Here is a 17,813-nt window from a genome sequence, read left to right on the forward strand (position 1 = left end):
CACTTACTAATCACACCCATTCATTTCATTGCCTTTATTTGTTTCCTTGACAAACATACGCACCACAACTGACAGGACAAAGCGGTCTGTTTTACAGCATACCATAGGTTCAAAAAGCGGCTGCATTTTGTTAGTATTAACACCACCACTTTGGGCATGTTCTCTGGGCCAGAAGCATGCACAACTTCCACTCACATGAATGGATGTTATGTGTGTGCAGCCAGTAGCTGCCTCTGAACCTTCTGCTCAGTTTGATCACTGATGCAGAGTCATTTAATGGCAGCACTGAACAATTTCACTAATTATGTCTAGAAAGGTCAGAAATTTGTATATAACTGGATATTACATCTCACCTGTCAAAGGTGATGGTTTCTTGTGTTAACCCTGTTATTGTTGGTATTCTTATATGGATTTCTTCTTAATGGCTTTTAGTAAGAACCAATTACTTTCAAAACTAAGCTCTTAATACAAATCATTGTCTGTTTGCTGACAACATTTAATTCAGCTTAATCTTTCCTGGGGAAATAGGCAGTTATCAGGGTAAATTGCTTTTCTGTTTGCAAGAAACAAGGAGTTGCACTTAAGATTCAACCTAATTTCAAGGGAGCACTGTGTGGCCACATATCTACCACCCCACACCCTTCACAGGGGGAATCTGTCTGAGAGCACAGCATTTGATGGAAAGCTGTAACTAAGTAAGTAGGTTATCCATGATACGTCTAAACAAGACCATGCAGCAATCTTGTTCAGATTATTGAAGGTATTTTACAAAAGCAGCCAATATTTACATTTTAAAATGAAGTATAAACTCAGAACTTTGTCACGGGGACAGATTGTTCTAGTGCCCTCCCTTCCACTTGATTTCAGGTGTATATATTCTCTGGACTAAGCAGCATCACATTAGCACCTTACTTTAGCAACACTTGTAACAATCCTCCCCAAGGGACAGTATTACTACTCACAGTCTGCAAGATTGGAGGACAACCGGTTTATGAAATGTAACTCCACCTAAATCTATTCTTTTCGTAAGGAACACAACCACCACCAATGCTCAGACCTATCAAGAAAAAGTAACACGAACACACTTCCCTTGCAATACTGGATATTTAAAGCAAGTGGTAACTGTAAGATCTTGGCTAATTCATCAGTATGTGTAGCCCTTTCACCTGTAGTGGTTTAGGTTTGCTTTGCCACACTGTTATTCAAGGTGCCAAGAGAAAGGCCTACACACACAGCCTTCCGCGGAAGGCAGAAGAATTTATTGATGGCCAAAGTGGTCATTCAGAGCTGGGTCCGCTCTGTAAGCTTATACCAGCATGAACGCTTCACATTCTGAACAGCTGACGCCGTCTCAGCTACAAGAAAAGTTCCGTATTTACACCATGTGCATGTAAATATTCTTTTTTTTGCAGTGACATAATCCAAAGAACAATATGTATATAAAAAGTAAGTTTCCTGTTCTATACAGCATTTGCTGCTTTATCGAAAAAGCCGATACATCCTAGGTAGCCGCCCATCCTTACTAGACAGTGCTGCTTGAATGTGTTCATACGTAGGCAATTCCGTCAAGTCACCCAGTGCAGCCACAGCTGGTTTGTTACGAAGCATTTTAGCGACCACTCTCTTGATGTCGTTGGGTTTCACGTTACCTGCAGACGATGACAAGAGCTATTTCAAATGCATTTTAAACAGAGATAGAAGCTTTGCCCTGAAGGCAGAATAATTTCATCGTGCTGGATCTATACTTGGAATGCCTGCATTTTAATCCCAGCTCTGAAACTGTGTGTCAGATTTCTCCTTCTGTCAAACGGGAGCACCAAGCTAGCTAGCTCACAAGCAGTTGAGGGTTACTTTGTAAGATGCTTTGAAGATATTAAGTTAATTTATTACAAGTATGCCCAGTTAAAGGGGGACAGGTTCACAACTGCATTTCCCTCCGATTTGTAACTGTTAAATAATTGCCACAATTGTTCTGAGATCAGAGAAAACTTTTTTGATAGTGCTTTTGTCAGGCCAGTTCTGCTGGTCAGTTGCTCTGGTTTTGGTACACAAACCAGCCCATATCACTCATGCGCTACGCCCCACCCAAGAGGGCCTCTCTCAGTAATGACAGCAGCAAAGCTGAAATAAATTGAGAGGCAACACAGATGATAGAAGAGACAGGAATGGGGAGGAGGGGCAGAACTGGGCCTAGGTCTGTTCGCAGGGGCTACTCCCAGGGCTGCCCATAAAAGCCTTTTGGGGCTGGCTCTTAAAATTAATTTAAAAATCAAATTGATGGTGTCTCTTTAAGCCTTGCTTAGTGTAAACACACCCTAGGGCTGCGGGGGCAAAACGAGCACTTCCATTTGCACTGTCACCCTCCCTCCTAACACCCCGTGAAGTGAGAAAGGTAGTAATTCCTGTTCTACAGAGGGGGAAACAGAGGATCAGAAACATTAAGTGGCTTGGCCAGACACAGAGCAAGTCCATGCCACAGCTGGGATGGCCTGGCTTCCAGTGCATTAGACAAAAAGAGCCTAATCTGAAGTCTTTCCGTTGATTTAAATGGGCATTGGCTCAGACTTCATCGCCTCACTAGTTAACATTTGCTGTCTATATTTGAAATACCATCAGCAGCAAGGTGAGCTGGGAATTTGCCCCAATACTGACAAACAAATATTTAATCCTTAGAGCGACTGCTGCCATTGAGGGATTCTGCTGAAACTTCCCTGCCCCCCACTCTGGGGGTTAAGAGCCTATAAGAGTCTCACACTGCTGAAGAGGTGGCACCCTACCAAAAGGTCCTGTTTTATCAAGGACAGGATTTAGGCGTTTAAATCCTCCCACCCGAACTCGCGAGGTGGCTCCTGCGTGAAGGTATCAGCAGAGTGCACCTACAGCCCAACATGGTCAGCGCAAAGTCAATGGGGTTTCCTCACCGATGAGAGAGCACAGCTCATGAGGGAGCTTTCTTGTGTTTGTTGCCAGCACTTGCCTTCCTACATCCTCAAAGATAACTGGCCGGGATTCTAGGTTCATCATAAGCATGGATTTCAGCTGGGTCTTTGCTCGCTCCAATTCTACCTGTATGGCAACAAAATACAGCAGACTGCTTTAGACTGGTCTCAGGACTGGCAACTACTCTACCTGCTGTACACAGTCATCATCCTCCACGAATAACTGGGAGACATCAATATCTCATTCTGCTGTCAGCATAAGTCTGGAGCTGGGGGTAGTCTAAAGAGGTGGGTTTTTTTAAAAGGAAAAGGAAGGTGCTTGGTAAATTAACGGAAATGGTTCCAAAATGAAGTGGCGTGAAGTCAGGATTGGGCAAAGGGTCCCTTCTTCTACATAGATATTTGACACCTGTACACACAGAAAATTGATCTACAAACACCTGCCTCCTTGTGGAGATGCTCTTGTGATTACTAGACTATTAAACACATGAAACATAGTCAGTAGAAAATGTACATTCAAAATCTTACATATGAAATTCATCAGCCTAGCTAGGGCCCATCACCATGGTATTTCAGTACTGAGACTATGTGCATAAAACAGAGCTTGGGCAACTTGCCTCTCCCACTGCTCCCGCCATTAAAATGAACTCTCTTGTGATTATTTCCACCATTTCTCGGACCTGTAAAAACAAGCGAGTCTTTGAAAGAAAAATAGAATAATGCCTGCCCATTCTCTCAGCTTGGGTTTAACCAAAAAGATCAAAAACCAGCAATCAGCAGGTGACTTTCCCTTTTCTCCTTTTGGAGTCTGAAAGATTCAAACCCCTCCTTCACTGAACTGCATGAGTACAGGAAAATTGTAGTAGGGCACCACAGAAGCAATTCCCATCACTGAGAATGGAGCTTTGCCAGAAGGGGAGTGAGGCTGTGCAGAGCACTTGAGCCATTTGGGGAAGAGCAGTGGGTCAGGAATACATAAACTCAATTCATCTTTATACATAGCTAAGTGGGAAAATAGGATGCTCTCTTCCAGAGTCGTGAACTTTCACAATGCCAGTAACATTTTACAGTTAGAATTGGCCATTATGAACATGCAACCCCACCTCAAAATAACGTACCCTGTAGTTGTGAATGACAAAGTTTGATGTGTTATATGCAACCGATAACCGCTTAATGATAATATGGAAAAAACGACTATCTGAAATTAAGTCAGCGACAGACTTACCTTTTATGAATTTATGGCTTGGGATATAGAAGAGCCACGTACCTGTCGAGGATCTGCACTGGCATGAATACACAAGAGACCTGTATCTTCATAACTGTGATGGTAAGAGGTTGCATTATACATCCAGTGATGCCTGTAAGTACAAGAACATGCATCTGAGTACTCTCTAACTAACAAAAGACAATACACTCCCTGCTTCATCTTCAAGATAGGATTCCCAAATGCTGATGGCAATTTGAACTGTCAGTCCAAGAGTCAGGAACATGTCTCCGCTCCCCTGATTATTTTCTTCTGTGCATGTCTGCCTTCTACTCCCCTCCCCACTGTTTCAACAGGAGAAGGATACTGTGCAGGAACAGCTGCATCAACTGCTGATTTTCACAATTTTTTCCCCCCTGTTGAAGACTTGGGCCAGTGGAGGATGACAGGATCCCAGGGCACCTGCGTGCTCAGTTGAACGACACCCACCTCCTCCCAAATAAGCCATGTCTGGCTTCTTAGAGCTGATTTTTAAAAACCGGACATATTTAGGCTTTCAGGTGAGGCCTTCTGTTCAGGGCCCTCATCAGAGACGAGTTCTTTGGCAGCATTCCTTGAAAGGGAGATAAACACACCTGTTGAGCACATTAAGATACAGACGGGTGAACATGCCCTTGCCAGGCCCTCCGGCAGAAAAGGAGCCACCGCCTCCCATCATCATGTTTAATACAGCGAAGGGAATGAAGTCTTCCTCCTGAATCACAGTGAGAGAGTCAGTGGAGCTGCAGTGCCTCTTGGTGCTCAAAGTGAAGTGGAAGAGGGAAAATACCAGGAGAAATGCCCCGATGAACACAAGAAGCCGTGCAAATATTGGTGCATCGCTCCAAGGTCTTGCTAGCGATGCATGTGATAGCACACTCCTGCATTTGAGAGTCTGATGGCAAAACCTTTCCCAGCCTCCCACCAGGCTACTGCTGGAAAAAGCTCCCTTGCTACCTGCATGCGTCTGTACTCTCAGACACAAAATAGCTCCAACTTTTGAACAATGACATGGTTGCTCAAGGTTTTGCTAGTTTAGGGTGTGCACAGCAGTGACTTTTGGGACAGTGCTTACCAAAAACGAGCAGCTTTCTAACCCAATCATGATGTGGGTCAGCTCAGGGATTGGGGTAGGACCCAAACTCACATCCGACATGTCTTTTTCAAGCTGTGGGGAGAGAACAAATTAGGATTGAATTTCACCTTCAGAGCGTGGCCTGGTAAATTACAGAAATCAAACGAGTTGCCCAGCAGCAGCCTCAATGGGCGCACACAGCTGTTAGAAGTGCGGGCTTATGAACTTGCATCTGCACAGTAGGCAACTGCATGTACAAATGAGCACTAATGTAATTAGCTGTTTTGTGGGTACAAATGCTGCTTATCACAAGTCAAGAGGTGCCTTTTTGAAAACGAAGACCTACCACGATGAATGAAATCAAGGGAGTTCAAATCTATTACTGTACTTTAACACAAGAGGAAGTTGCATGATGCACTGATTAGTTCTTGCTTTTATTTTACCTTGATGATTCCTCCTGTGTACTGTGCAACGGATTTGTCAACTTGCTTGGGCTTCTCGCTTCTCCACACGGGATCTACACCAAGCAAATACTTCCTGGCACACTCGACCAACTGCTCATGCTCTATCCCAACCCCAGCCAACACCATCCGGTCAGGTGTATAGTAATTCTGCAGATATGAATGGAGCACTTTCTGATCCATTTTCTCTATGTTTTCCACGGGGCAAAACCTGTTGAGTCCCACGGTGTTCTCCCTGTAAGCTGCCTATTGGGAGGGTGAACACACAACCACCCTTAGTTTAGAACACACAATGCTTTGTTCTCCCTCAAAATTATGACGTGAGCCTTCCTTTGCCCCTTTGTGCCTAGGCTAATGTAGATGCAGTAAGAGAGGGAACACATACTGAGCATCATTTCACTTGTGCCCCACCCGCAAAGATAAGTTATAGCAGGAGAGGATTGGGTAACTGTCAGGTTTGAAACATTTAGACTAACTGGACTCAGGATCAACAAAGCCCTTCATTCTTTTGAGGAAGGTACAGTAAACTTAATGGACTCAATGTACATGGCACTTCCAGAGGCTTTAAAAATCCAAGACCCTGTCTGCTGTACATGGATATTAATTATATCATGGCCCTGTTTGTAAGAGCAGGGATTTGTCCAGTTTCTATAGCCTATACTTTCAGGGGCAGGATCCCGCCCGCCTCAGCAGAACCAGAGCCCAGACTTCAGTGGTACTAGATGAATAGCTTGGATCCTTGGGGAGAAAGAGCACTACATAAATGTAAGTCATCATCCTGAAGGTGGAAACAGGAAAAACAATGGAATGCTGGAAACAGGAAGTTCTAAAAGAAGCATGAAGTCCAAGTATCAAGCACACTTTACAAAGATGGCAGTGTGAATAAGCTCTGGTTTATGTTGGAACCTTAACTGCCCCTTTCTTGACTTTGTACCTCATGCAGAATATAGGATTTCAAAATGGAGGTGTAAGCAAAATGCTCCCCAAATTCTATGTTAGCATAATAAAAGTGTGTTTATAGACCAGATAAAAAGCACCAGTGAAATTAAGTAAAGGGTGAGAAAGAAACTGCATCACATATTGCAGAGAGCAATGTGTGCGAGACAAACCCCACAGCAGTTTACCGCATGTATCATCTCAGTTAGTAGCGGCTCTGGATCAGGTCTCATATTCAGATCTTCGAGCTCAAATTGCACAGCCATTCGAGTCATCTCAATTTCTTCATCTACAGCGAGATAAAACAAAGGCTATGAACCACTGTCCAAAGTATTGAATAGGTAATTAACTCCCTGGGTCCTGCACAGACAACAAGGAGCACCATGGGATGTTGGCTCCAGCAGAATCTCTGAGGTCCAGAAACAAAGAAGCCCAAATCAAGAGGGGTGGGGGAAAGAATCCATACACACTATTCAGTCCTAAGTAAAACACTGAGGCTGATAGGAAAGCAGCAGTAGATTGAATCCATTTTCAGACTAGGGCAATATTATTCTTTGTTCATCTTCTCAGATGAAAGCAAACAGTCTAAAACAAACCCTGTTGCTAGAAGGAAGTGGAAATGACTGGCCTGTCTTATTAGCATATTAACTTTCATAATAAAAACATTCTATAGCAATTTAATGTTTGCTCTAATCCAATACTCAACACAGACTTTGTAAAGTCTTTAAATAAGTAGGATGTAATGAACAATAGTACTGAAATAATTTTGTCATGTGATGTCTAGGTATCCTTTCCTGAAACAGTGACTCAGATTCTCACACCTGATAACCTGGGCTGTAGTACTACATCAGCCAGTAGATTCACCACAGTGTCTAGGCCTTTGGCATCAGCAGAAACAGCATACATTGTGGTATCCCTGCAACACAAACAGATGTTTTGCATTCAGTTTACAAGTGGAATATATGAACTCCGGGCAATATTTGCCCATTACTTTGAAGATGGTAAAGTGCTAAAATTCCATATTTTATGTTCACACTAGCATCCTTATTGCAATTTGCTACAAAGAGATTACTCTTGCTATTCAAAAACAAAGTCATTGTTGTTGTGGAACAGAAAATCAAGTTCAGTCATGTGTCATTGTCAGCAATCATGACAACTATTCATGCATAGGGAAATACAGAGTAAGATTTGTACCTTGATGCCTGACAATCACAAATACCCCCGTGCTTTTCCAAGGTGAGAAGAATTTCATCTTTGCTGCCAAACTGGGCTGTAGACTAACCAAAAGGGAAAAAAAAAGTGTTAAGGCTTATGAAATGTGTCTATTGACCGTTTGTTAGTGTGATCTAATAAACTGAAGCACTTTTCTTTTTTTCCCCACTTGAAGCAAATAAATACTTAGAGCTTGAGCCGCATTCCTTGAAGTCAGTAAGAATCTTGGGTGCTCAAGGAAAGCAGACTTGGGCCTTCTGAGAATAATTACAGCCACACTAATAACAGGTTAGGTTTTTTGTAAGTATTTAACACAGAGGCTTTAAGAACCTTATCGTCACAAACAATACTTACAGAGAAAGCCAACTTTTCCAAAAAGTGTGAAATGCCGCTAAGGTATTTTGCTTCATGTCTTGATCCTGAATTTATAAGAACTTACATAAAAAAAAATTAAAAAAAGTTAATGTTTATTTTAACCCCATAGCCTATTCACTGGTTTTACAAGCATGAGAAAGCATATGACTAGCGAAGACCACCTCAATTTAAAACATCATAATTTCAATGCATTCGATTATTTCTAAGGTTTCAGAGTAACAGCCATGTTAGTCTGTATTCGCAAAAAGAAGAGGAGTACTTGTGGCACCTTAGAGACTAACCAATTTATTTGAGCATAAGCTTTCGTGAGCTACAGCTCACTTCATCGGATGCATACTGTGGAAAATGTCTCCACAGTATGCATCCGATGAAGTGAGCTGTAGCTCACGAAAGCTTATGCTCAAATAAATTGGTTAGTCTCTAAGGTGCCACAAGTACTCCTCTTCTTTTTGCGATTATTTCTAAGTAAATATTTAACTACCATATCGCTAAGGACTTAACTTCACTGCAAATTTCATTTGAGTTATAACTCAAGTGTTGCTCCCGTCCCCACACAAAATCCCTTGACTCAAGTGAGGTGCTTTTAACTCAAGTTGGCTGGCCCACTGGGGTATAGGCCAAAACTCAAGTTAACGCAACTTATCAGCTGCCACTCTGCCACTTGGTACAACTCTAGTGTTATTTTGCAGTGTGGCTGCTCTCGCTTGAGCTAGGCTAACTCAAGGGGAGTAACTCAAGCGTAGATAACTTAAGTTAACTGTGCAGTGAAGACAAACCATTAGGTATGTCTGTATTGCGTTGGTACCTAAATACCAAAGCTGCTCCCGGTTAAGTCAATGGGAATTTGGCCATTGATGCCAAAGCAGGATGTGGGCCTCTATATACAGTAGATCCAAATGCAATGATTCCTAGATTCCAAAGCCAGAAGGGACAATTGTGATCATTGAGTCTGACCTGTATAACACCAGTCATAGCACTTCCCCTGAGCAGTGAGACTTGCCTGCTTGAAGTCATTCAGTACTTACTGCCTACAGTACAGAACTGTCCAAATTTGTTTTGTGACGCAATCCGCAGTCCGTTCTCTAGCATTGTAACTTTGGTTTCAAATTTCTCCTGTCCGTCAACCGTTGCGAAGACAGGCTTAGGCACTCCAGGCAGAGGAGAAGTGAGAGGGACACTGGGGCAGCCACCACCACTGCTGTATTTTCTGTAGGCTGCCAGGCCAAACCTAGACCAATCATAGACATTTGTATAAAAACACTAATCAGTGCACCGGACCTCAGTTCATCAAACAGGCTTTTAGTAACAATTGAGAGTGGATGCTTTGACTGTGAAGATTATGGCACTTCCCTACTTTGTTAGAGTGTTGAGAAGATAAAAATTCCCTCAGATACCACAGTGCTGGGGCCCACACAAGTACTTAAATGGATACATGGAATCAACTGGCCCTGACCTCACTAGTGACAGTCATACTGCCAGAAGGTTGCTGAGGTTTCCAATTCTGTCCATCAAGGGCTGTTCAATGTCCAGCAAACTATGAAAGAGGCTAAAATGTTCCCACAATCATGTGGTTGAGCGAATGGGCTTCCAGCCAAAGGAAAGCCCTGCATGATGCCCCAAGGGAAGGAGGCTGGGTAGATGAGGTAGATAGATATGCTTTCATTTATGCCCCCTTATTTATGGGCAGGTCAGGACCTGTGGGGATCTTGTGAGGTCACTGGCCAAAGAGCAGCTAGGGGTGTGCGGGGTCCTGAAGGCAGCAGCCCGACATAGATCTTGGGGGTCCCTGTCAGAGGAGAGCCTGGGGGTGGCACCCGGGTTCTTGGAAAGGTGATGGTGAAGCAATTAGGAGTCACTGAGGAGTGGGTTTGGGTGGGGGGAGGTTTCTGGCAGGGGAGGGGACTCTTGGGGGTGTCTGGCAGCGGGCACTGGGGAGGACCAGGATTCTTGAGTCTCTGGCAGGAGGAAGAGCTCGGGGAGAGCAAGGGCCTTGGGGCCCCTGTCAGAGGAGAGGCTGGGGGACTCTGGGGGGAAGGGTGGGGAGTCACTGGAGACTCCATGGGGGGGGGAAGGGTGAGGGATCACGGGGGGCTCCATTGGGGGGGAAGCTAACGGGGGGAGTCATTAGGGGGCTCCAATAAGGGGGAGAGTGAGGGCCCACGGGCCGCTCTATTCAACTACTCTTCGGGTGGGGGAGGAGGCAGCTCTCACCTGCGAACCGGGCCCCACGCGCCACCCCGAAACCGCACCATGTTCGCCGCCATCTTATGTCCGGGAAGCCCCGGCCTCCGCCTCCCCTTCCGCCCGGCTGCCCGGCACGGACACCGCGCGGGGGGCGCGGGGAGGAGCTAAGCGCGTTCGGGGGCGGTGCTTGCTGGTTGGTCAATGCCGGCGAGGGGTGGGGCTGAGTGTCCGGAGGCGGGCTCCCACTGGTTAGCGCGGAGGCGAAAATGACCCGAGGTGGCTGCTGGTTGGACCGTTCCAGGAAGGGCGGGCCCAGGCGGGGAATGGCCCCGCCTCCTGCCTCGCGGGGAGCTGACTGGCCGGCCTGGGGCCTCTCTAGCCGTTGCTGAGGGGGGGAGGCGGAGGCGGAGGCAGCGGGGGGGGGCCATGGCGGGTCACAACCGCGCCCCAGCCGTCGGCCCCCGCTCCCCTTCCCCGAACCCCCACCTCTGGGGCGGTGAGAGCCGGGAGGGGGGGCATGGCGGGAGGGGGGGGTGTCTCCCCGGGCCCCGAGTCCGCGCCGCCCGGCTGACGCGCCCCCTCTCTCCCCGCAGGCGAGGAGCCCGGCGCGGCCAACCCCTTCTCCTTCAAGGAGTTCGTGCGGAGCCAGGGCCGGAGCGCGGCCCCGCGCGGCGCCAGCCCCAAGGTAGCGAGGGGGCGGGGCGCGGGGAGGGACGGGCGCGCGACCCCCCTCCCACCCCCCCAGCCAGCCCGCGACCCCCACCTGCGCCCTCTCTCCCTGCAGGGCGCCGCCGGGCCGCCGCCCCCCGAGGCCTCGGGGCTGGGCCTGCGGCTCCCGGAGCCGTTTTTCCCGGACCCCAGCGCCGGCGGCACGCTGCTGGACGAGGAGGATGCGGAGTGGAGCGGGTGTTACCAGCCCGCCGCCGTGGAGGAGCGGGCCCACTTGGCCGGGCCCCGGGGCGCCTCGCCGGGGCCCAGCGCCTCGGACTCCTTTTACTGCGACCGCCCGGACTGGTCGGGGCTGGAGGACTCCGCTCCCTGGCCTCTGGACGAGAGCGACCCGCTGGGCTACGCAGCTCTCGGGACCGGGGACCGGCGCCTGGCGTCCGGGGCGGAAGCCGGAGATGGGCGTTATCACCCGCTGCAGCCCGCCGTCCGGGAGGTAGGCGGCTGAGCTCGTCGCTGATCGAGCTTGTAGAGCTCTTCCGGTCGGGGGAAAGGACTCGGAGCATCCCAGCCGCCAGCGCCACACTCAGAACCTTTCCCCGGCCTGAGGAGCTTCTCTCTCACCAGCAGAGAAGTTGGTCCAGTCACAGATACTGCCTCGCTCACCTTGGCTTTCTCGTTTATAGTCCTGGTGGATTGTGAAGTGCTGGAGCTTGAGTTTGCACCTCAGCATGCTACAGAAAAGTTATTTTAGGTCACCCTAAAGCAGGGGGTCTCAAACTGGGGGTCGGGACCCCTCAGAGGGTCAGGGGGTTATTTCATTGAGGGGGGGGGGTGATCACAAGCTGTCAGCCTCCACCACAAAGCCAGCTTTGCCTCCAGCTTTTATAAGGGTGTTAAATAAATTAAAAAACTTATAATTTTTTTTTTATATATAAGGGGGAGATTGTACTCAGAGGCTTGCTAAGTGAAAGGGGTCACTAGCACAAAAGTTTGAGAACTACTGCCCTAAAGGGTCTTTAAAATGTAACTTCATTGTCACTGAAGTCTGTGCATGGTACCAAGGCAACTTGGCTTCAGAGTTCGATGAAATAAAGCCCCTTGAAATAGTTCTAAACTCTTTATAGCATAAGCTAAAAGATCAGTACGATCACCAGACCATACATTCCTGATTTCTAATGAGAATTTTTCTGCAGCTACAAGAAGAAAATGCCAAACTACGAAGCAAGATTAACCAGCTTCACTTCTTCTCTGAAATTCAGACAGACAAGTATGTATACTACAGCGGAAAAGAAATCATTAACTTAATAAATGAAGATGAAGTGCTGATATCCTTATACATTGTAACTAAATGAAACGAGATTTGTGACAGTTTAAACCAGTGGTCACCAACTGTTGACTGGTCAGTCCTAGAGGATCTCCCAGTCAATCACAATCTCCGGTGGTGTTGCAGGGCTGCTGCTAAGGCAGGCTCCCTGCCTGCCCCAGCCCCAAGCCCCTTCCGGAAGCAGCCAGCAGAAGCACCGCCCCTGCAGCTCCCATTGACTGGGAATGGGGAGCTGTGGCCAATGGGAGCTGCAGGGGCGGTGCTTGCAGAGAGGGGCAGTGCGTGGAGCCATGTGCCCCCCCCGTTCTCCCGCAGGGGTGCGTTGGCCGCTTCCAGGAGTGGTGTGGGGCCAGGGTAGGCGGGGAGCCTGCCTTAGTGGCAGCCATGCTGCACCACCAACCAGGAACTGCCGGAGGAAAGGGCTGCCTGGCGGCAGGCTGTGTTCCCCACCCCGAGCCCCATCCTGGAGCCAGCACCCCCGAGCCAGCACCCCAAACCCGCTCCTGCACCGCAACCTCCAGCTCTAAGCCCCCTCTTGGAGCTTGCACCCCTCACCTCCTCCTGCACCTCAACCCCCTGCCCCAGGCTTAGTTCAGAGCCCCCTTCCACACTGCAAACCCCTTGGCCCCAGCCCTGAGCCTAAACTCCCTACCAAACCCCTACCCCAGCCCGGTGAGGGTGTGGAAGAGCGAACGATGGAGATTTGGGGGGATAGAGTGAGCGGGGCTTTGGGGAAGGGATGGGGTAGATCCTGGGTTGCCCTTAAATTCAAAAGTGATCTTGGGTGTAAAAAGTTTGGAGACCACTGGTTTACACTATTGTATGACAACTTCACTACAGGGTTATTTCAGCTGAGAAACTTTGGCTTCCAAGAAATCAGCTGGATTTCCTTTTAGAAGGAAATCAGGGAAAGTAAGAATGTTAATCTGATTTGGTGTCTTGTTTTTTTAATAATAATTGGAGCCAAATCCTGTCCTCTTTTATAACGTATTCAACTCAGTTTGTCAATGAGGGCAAACTTGCCTATTGGAACACTTCAGAGTAATGTATTAATCATCCTTCCTTTGCTCCTGTGAGGCAAGTAAGTATTTTCATTTTACCAATAGGGAAATTGATGGTGGGGAGGTTAAGTGAATTTCCCCAGGTCACAGGTGAGTCAGTGACAGAGTTGTGATTAGAACTCAGGAATTTCTCTGTCCACTACACCATGCTGCTTCACATACTGAGGCAATTCACACTTTCCTAAAAATGGATTGTTACACAACCAACCACACCTCAGAATGGCTTGAAAAGCAACATAAAAACAAGTATCAGGGGGTAGCCGTGTTAGTCTGTATCCACAAAAACAACAAGAAGTCTGGTGGTACTTTAAAGACTAACAGATTTATTTGGGCATAAGCTTTTGTGGATAAAACACCACTTCTTCAGATGCATGGAGTGAAAATTACAGATGCAGGCATTATATAATGACACATAAAGGGAAGGGAGTTACCTCACAAGTGGAGAACCAGTGTTGACAGGGCCAATTTGATCAGGGTGGATGTAGTCCACTCTCAATAATAGATGAGGAGGTGTCAATTCCAAGAGAGGCAAAGCTGCTTTTGTAATGGGCCAGCCACGCCCAGTCCCTATTCAAGCCCAAATTATTGGTGTTAAACATAACAACAGTGAATGGACTTGATGTGCAGAGATTCAGCTGCATAATTATCCTTGACGCTAATGGATGTTGAACAAATAAATCCCCTGAGGCCCAGCCTGGAAACCTAATTCTGTGGGTGGATTTTCTATAGTACATTAGAATGAACATTTTTGTCATACTGAAGCCTCTATCTAGGATGTTCTAAAAATATTGGACCCTTAAGAGAATCATCTTGCCTGCAACACTTTGTACTCTCTCCCACTGAATGCAAATAAAAATGCCTACTTTGTTCTCTTTAACAAGGGTAAAGAAGCTTGAAAAAAAACTAGAAGAGAACAAGATTAAAGAGCAAAAAGAGGCTCGGGATCTAGAAGCAATGGTGCAGCATGTAGAACAGAATCTCCAGTTGATGACTGTAAATATTTCTTTGTGTTCTTATAGTACAGAACCATGATCAGGGTTGTCTTGTGGGTTTTTGTTTTCCCCCTCACACACTGGAGGAAGCATAAGCAATGCAGGGGGGAGGATGGTTCAGTAATGGTAACATTCTCTTTTCAACTCTGACACTTGGGTTCAACTTTTTCCCTTACATTATTCAGGAGACAAGTTATCTATCACTTTTCATAGTATCAAGTGTCTATTACTGACAGCACGTGTGAAGCAAGGGCTGCTAACATGAAAAGGAGCTGAGTTCCACTCCAAACGTACCTCAGTTATACAGGAGTCAGGGCTTTGCATGACTGATTAAAGAATCTTAATCACTCATAAAAAGAAAAGGAGTACTTGTGGCACCTTAGAGACTAACCAATTTATTTGCGCATAAGTTTTCGTGAGCTACAGCTCACTTCATCGGGTGCATACTGTGGAAAATACAGAAGTGATCACTTTAGATAAGCTATTACCAGCAGGAGAGTGGGGTGGGGGGAGATAAAACCTTTTGTAGTGGTAAACACCCATTTTTTCATGGTTTGTATGTATAAGACCATCTGTATTTTCCACAGTATGCATCCGATGAAGTGAGCTGTAGCTCACGAAAGCTTATGCTCAAATAAATTGGTTAGTCTCGAAGGTGCCACAAGTACTCCTTTTCTTTTTGCGAATACAGACTAACACGGCTGTTACTCTGAAACTTAATCACTCATGTTCAGCTGATTCTGTGTAGCTTTCTGGAAACACCCACCTTACACATAATTTACAGATATTTACATATAGACATTGCCTGCAAGAAAGTTGGTATTTAAGTCATCTGTTTGTTTATAGTGAGTAAATTCTTTCCTTATTCAGAAGGAAGGAGATGTATTGCTGCCTTGATCACTTGATAGGGAAGGGATGTAACATACCGATCTTTGTTATTTTAGTCTCTTTGAGATAGGGCTTATACATTCCTCTGTATGAGGAAAATGCATAGTGCATTCTGGGCGCTACCGCAATATAAATATAAATAATCTTGGTATCTTTTATTTCAGAAACGGGCTGTGAAAGCAGAAAATAATGTTGTAAAACTGAGACAGGAAAATGCATTACTTCAGGTATGAATCTGTCCTCTCCTTTTTAAGGTTCTCTTACTGTATGAACTTCAAGTGAAAATATCTTGATATTTCAGAGTTTATAACAGTGCTACTGGAAAAGTATTCACCTGTGGGTGAATCTTCTATAAAATGTCCTTGTGTTCTGATTGAACGTATATTAAGTCAATGTAAACCAAAAATTTCACAATTCCAAAGTTTAGAATTTGTGCGCCATGGGACCAGTAACTATTGTGAGGCTTCTTATTCCACAGAATCTGAGATTTCTCACTTTCCATTGGCATAAACACTGACTTTTAGCCATGGTATGTTATACGTGATAGACATTAAAATCATATTATTCTCTTCCTCATCCCCAATGCACACTCTAAATTTGAACTGATTTTAGTGCCTTGTATCTTACACTGGTAAGAGAAGACAGTAACCCCAACACCACCTGGAAGTCCAGATTTCTGATATCAAGTATTAACTTCTGAATGAGTTGGTAAATCTACTACTATAATATCAGAATTAAAGTTGAGTAAGGGAAGCAGCAGCAAGATGGTTTTCAGAATGAAGCAGATTTCAAGACTGCTAACTAGCAACCTGCCAGGGTTAGAAGCACATGGTGGGACTCTAGTACAGATGCTTTCAGGTCTGGTAAAGACTTCCAAGGTTAGTCCTGGATCAGAGATCACATGAAGAATTTTGATCCCTGTAAGTGGAGACCATGATCTTGCAGATAGCACAAGTTCCTAATGGAGAGAGCCCTAAATTAGCCCCCCAAAAGTAGCATTCAAATACTCATAGGAATTGTTTTCTTATGCCATTTTATATAAATAAATGTGCATCTGCTCCAGAGAAATTGTTTATAATAAACTAAACTCTTCCTAAGGTTCAGCTGAAGAATTACAAGACAGAGAATGAAGCCTTGAAGACGGGCGAGTCTGCTAGTTTGGCTGTAGTGAAACAAAATGCAGATGTTGCCCTGCAGAATCTTCTGAGAGTAATTACAAATTCACGCTCTTCAATAAAGTAAGTTCAGCTTTATAAAGAGAACAGTAAAATAAAGAACTTGTCCTAATAGGAGTCTATAGACTAAATGAAAATTACAGTACTGGAGGCTCTTCCATTGACATTCATGAGATCATGTTTACATTTTGTTTACATTTTGAATTTCAATTTCACATAGCATGGAGGTTCAAACAGACTGTTCAGTTTCACTTTCTAGTTTCACCTACAGTAGCTCAGTGTTGCTATGTTTGTGTTGTGCACACACTGCAGGAAAATAATTATACAATTCAGATTTTTCACTAACTGTTCAAAATTAAGTCCATTTTCTGTGTAGTATTAAGCTTTTATACAACTAGGGTTTTTAATTAACACTGTAAATATTAATCCTAAACTACCTAAATCTTTTCTTTTACAGTGAATTTTGCAATTCAAGTGAACTGTTTTTCTTAGCAACTGAAATTGCATAGATGTTCTCTGATGATCTTTGTCTCTGCATATCAACCCCTCTTCTGGTAACATTTCTTGTTACTTGTAATCTACCCTATCCTGTTCAGTATTTTGTTTTTTAAATTCCAGGCAATTGGTCTCTGGAGCAGAATCATTGCAGGTTGTTGCCGAACTCCTTAAATCGATAGACAGAATTTCTGAAATTTCAGATGATGGACCGTGAAAAAACCACTAAAGGAACTCAACCCCAAGAGTTCTGTTTACATACCAAAATCACTATTCAAAGATTGTTTGCTTTAATATTTAAAAAATGCTTTGTCTTAAAATATGCAACCTTTACCCTTAATGTTTTTATTGTGGGAGAACAGTTATGTACTGGTGTAGTATTACCCTTCCTTACATTGTATCAACAGTACAATGGCAACCACTGGCTCTCCGAAACCTGATCCAGCAAAGCATATATTTTAAGTGCTTTGCTGGATTGGGACCTCAAGACCCAGCCTTCGCTGTTTGTGCATTGCAGTCTCCCATTAAAATGAACTGGAGCACTGGACTCAAAACACTATGCTCCCTGCATTTTCCCCTCATTCCCTCTAGTAGTGCTGTGTCAAAGTATTTTATAAATGCTAGGAGCAAATAAATCTTTTCTGTGGTTTTGTTTTTGTTACTGCCATGAGTGGTGAGATAGGGGAAAATATTTTGAACTCTTGTATAATTAAATATGAAAATGAGACTACACCATACATAATACTTTAACAGTTTAAGTACTTTCTAAATATATTTAAAAATG

The 17,813-nt window shown here is 45.2% G+C and overlaps 2 protein-coding genes across 3 annotated transcripts; one reads left to right on the top strand and one right to left on the bottom strand.

Annotated features, from left to right (window-relative positions):
* Positions 1–19: 19 nt before the first annotated feature.
* Positions 20–10,607, bottom strand: PMPCA (peptidase, mitochondrial processing subunit alpha). 2 transcript variants are annotated; one of them, XM_084650242.1, is made up of 13 exons: positions 10,453–10,607; positions 9,267–9,469; positions 8,221–8,300; positions 7,849–7,931; positions 7,476–7,570; positions 6,843–6,943; positions 5,701–5,964; positions 5,258–5,350; positions 4,779–4,897; positions 4,207–4,297; positions 3,557–3,619; positions 2,922–3,066; positions 20–1,649 (listed from the first exon to the last, which is right to left on the bottom strand). In XM_084650242.1, exons 1-13 carry the CDS (start codon positions 10,503–10,505, stop codon positions 1,480–1,482), a joined length of 1,560 nt encoding a protein of 519 aa, XP_084506368.1. In that variant the 5' UTR covers positions 10,506–10,607; the 3' UTR covers positions 20–1,479. The 2 variants fall into 2 exon arrangements, with proteins under 2 accessions (XP_084506368.1, XP_084506369.1); XM_084650243.1 differs by having other exon boundaries at positions 2,922–3,062; positions 3,553–3,619.
* Positions 10,608–10,804: 197 nt separating this feature from the next.
* On the top strand, positions 10,805–17,813 carry ENTR1 (endosome associated trafficking regulator 1). The gene is made up of 8 exons (XM_084650244.1): positions 10,805–10,921; positions 11,019–11,110; positions 11,210–11,587; positions 12,288–12,361; positions 14,361–14,472; positions 15,524–15,586; positions 16,458–16,597; positions 17,153–17,813. Exons 1-8 carry the CDS (start codon positions 10,852–10,854, stop codon positions 17,244–17,246), a joined length of 1,023 nt encoding a protein of 340 aa, XP_084506370.1. The 5' UTR covers positions 10,805–10,851; the 3' UTR covers positions 17,247–17,813.

The sequence above is a fragment of the Lepidochelys olivacea genome, assembly GCF_965140295.1.
Source record: "Lepidochelys olivacea isolate rLepOli2 genome assembly, chromosome: 16".
Lineage (NCBI taxonomy): Eukaryota > Metazoa > Chordata > Testudines > Cheloniidae > Lepidochelys > Lepidochelys olivacea.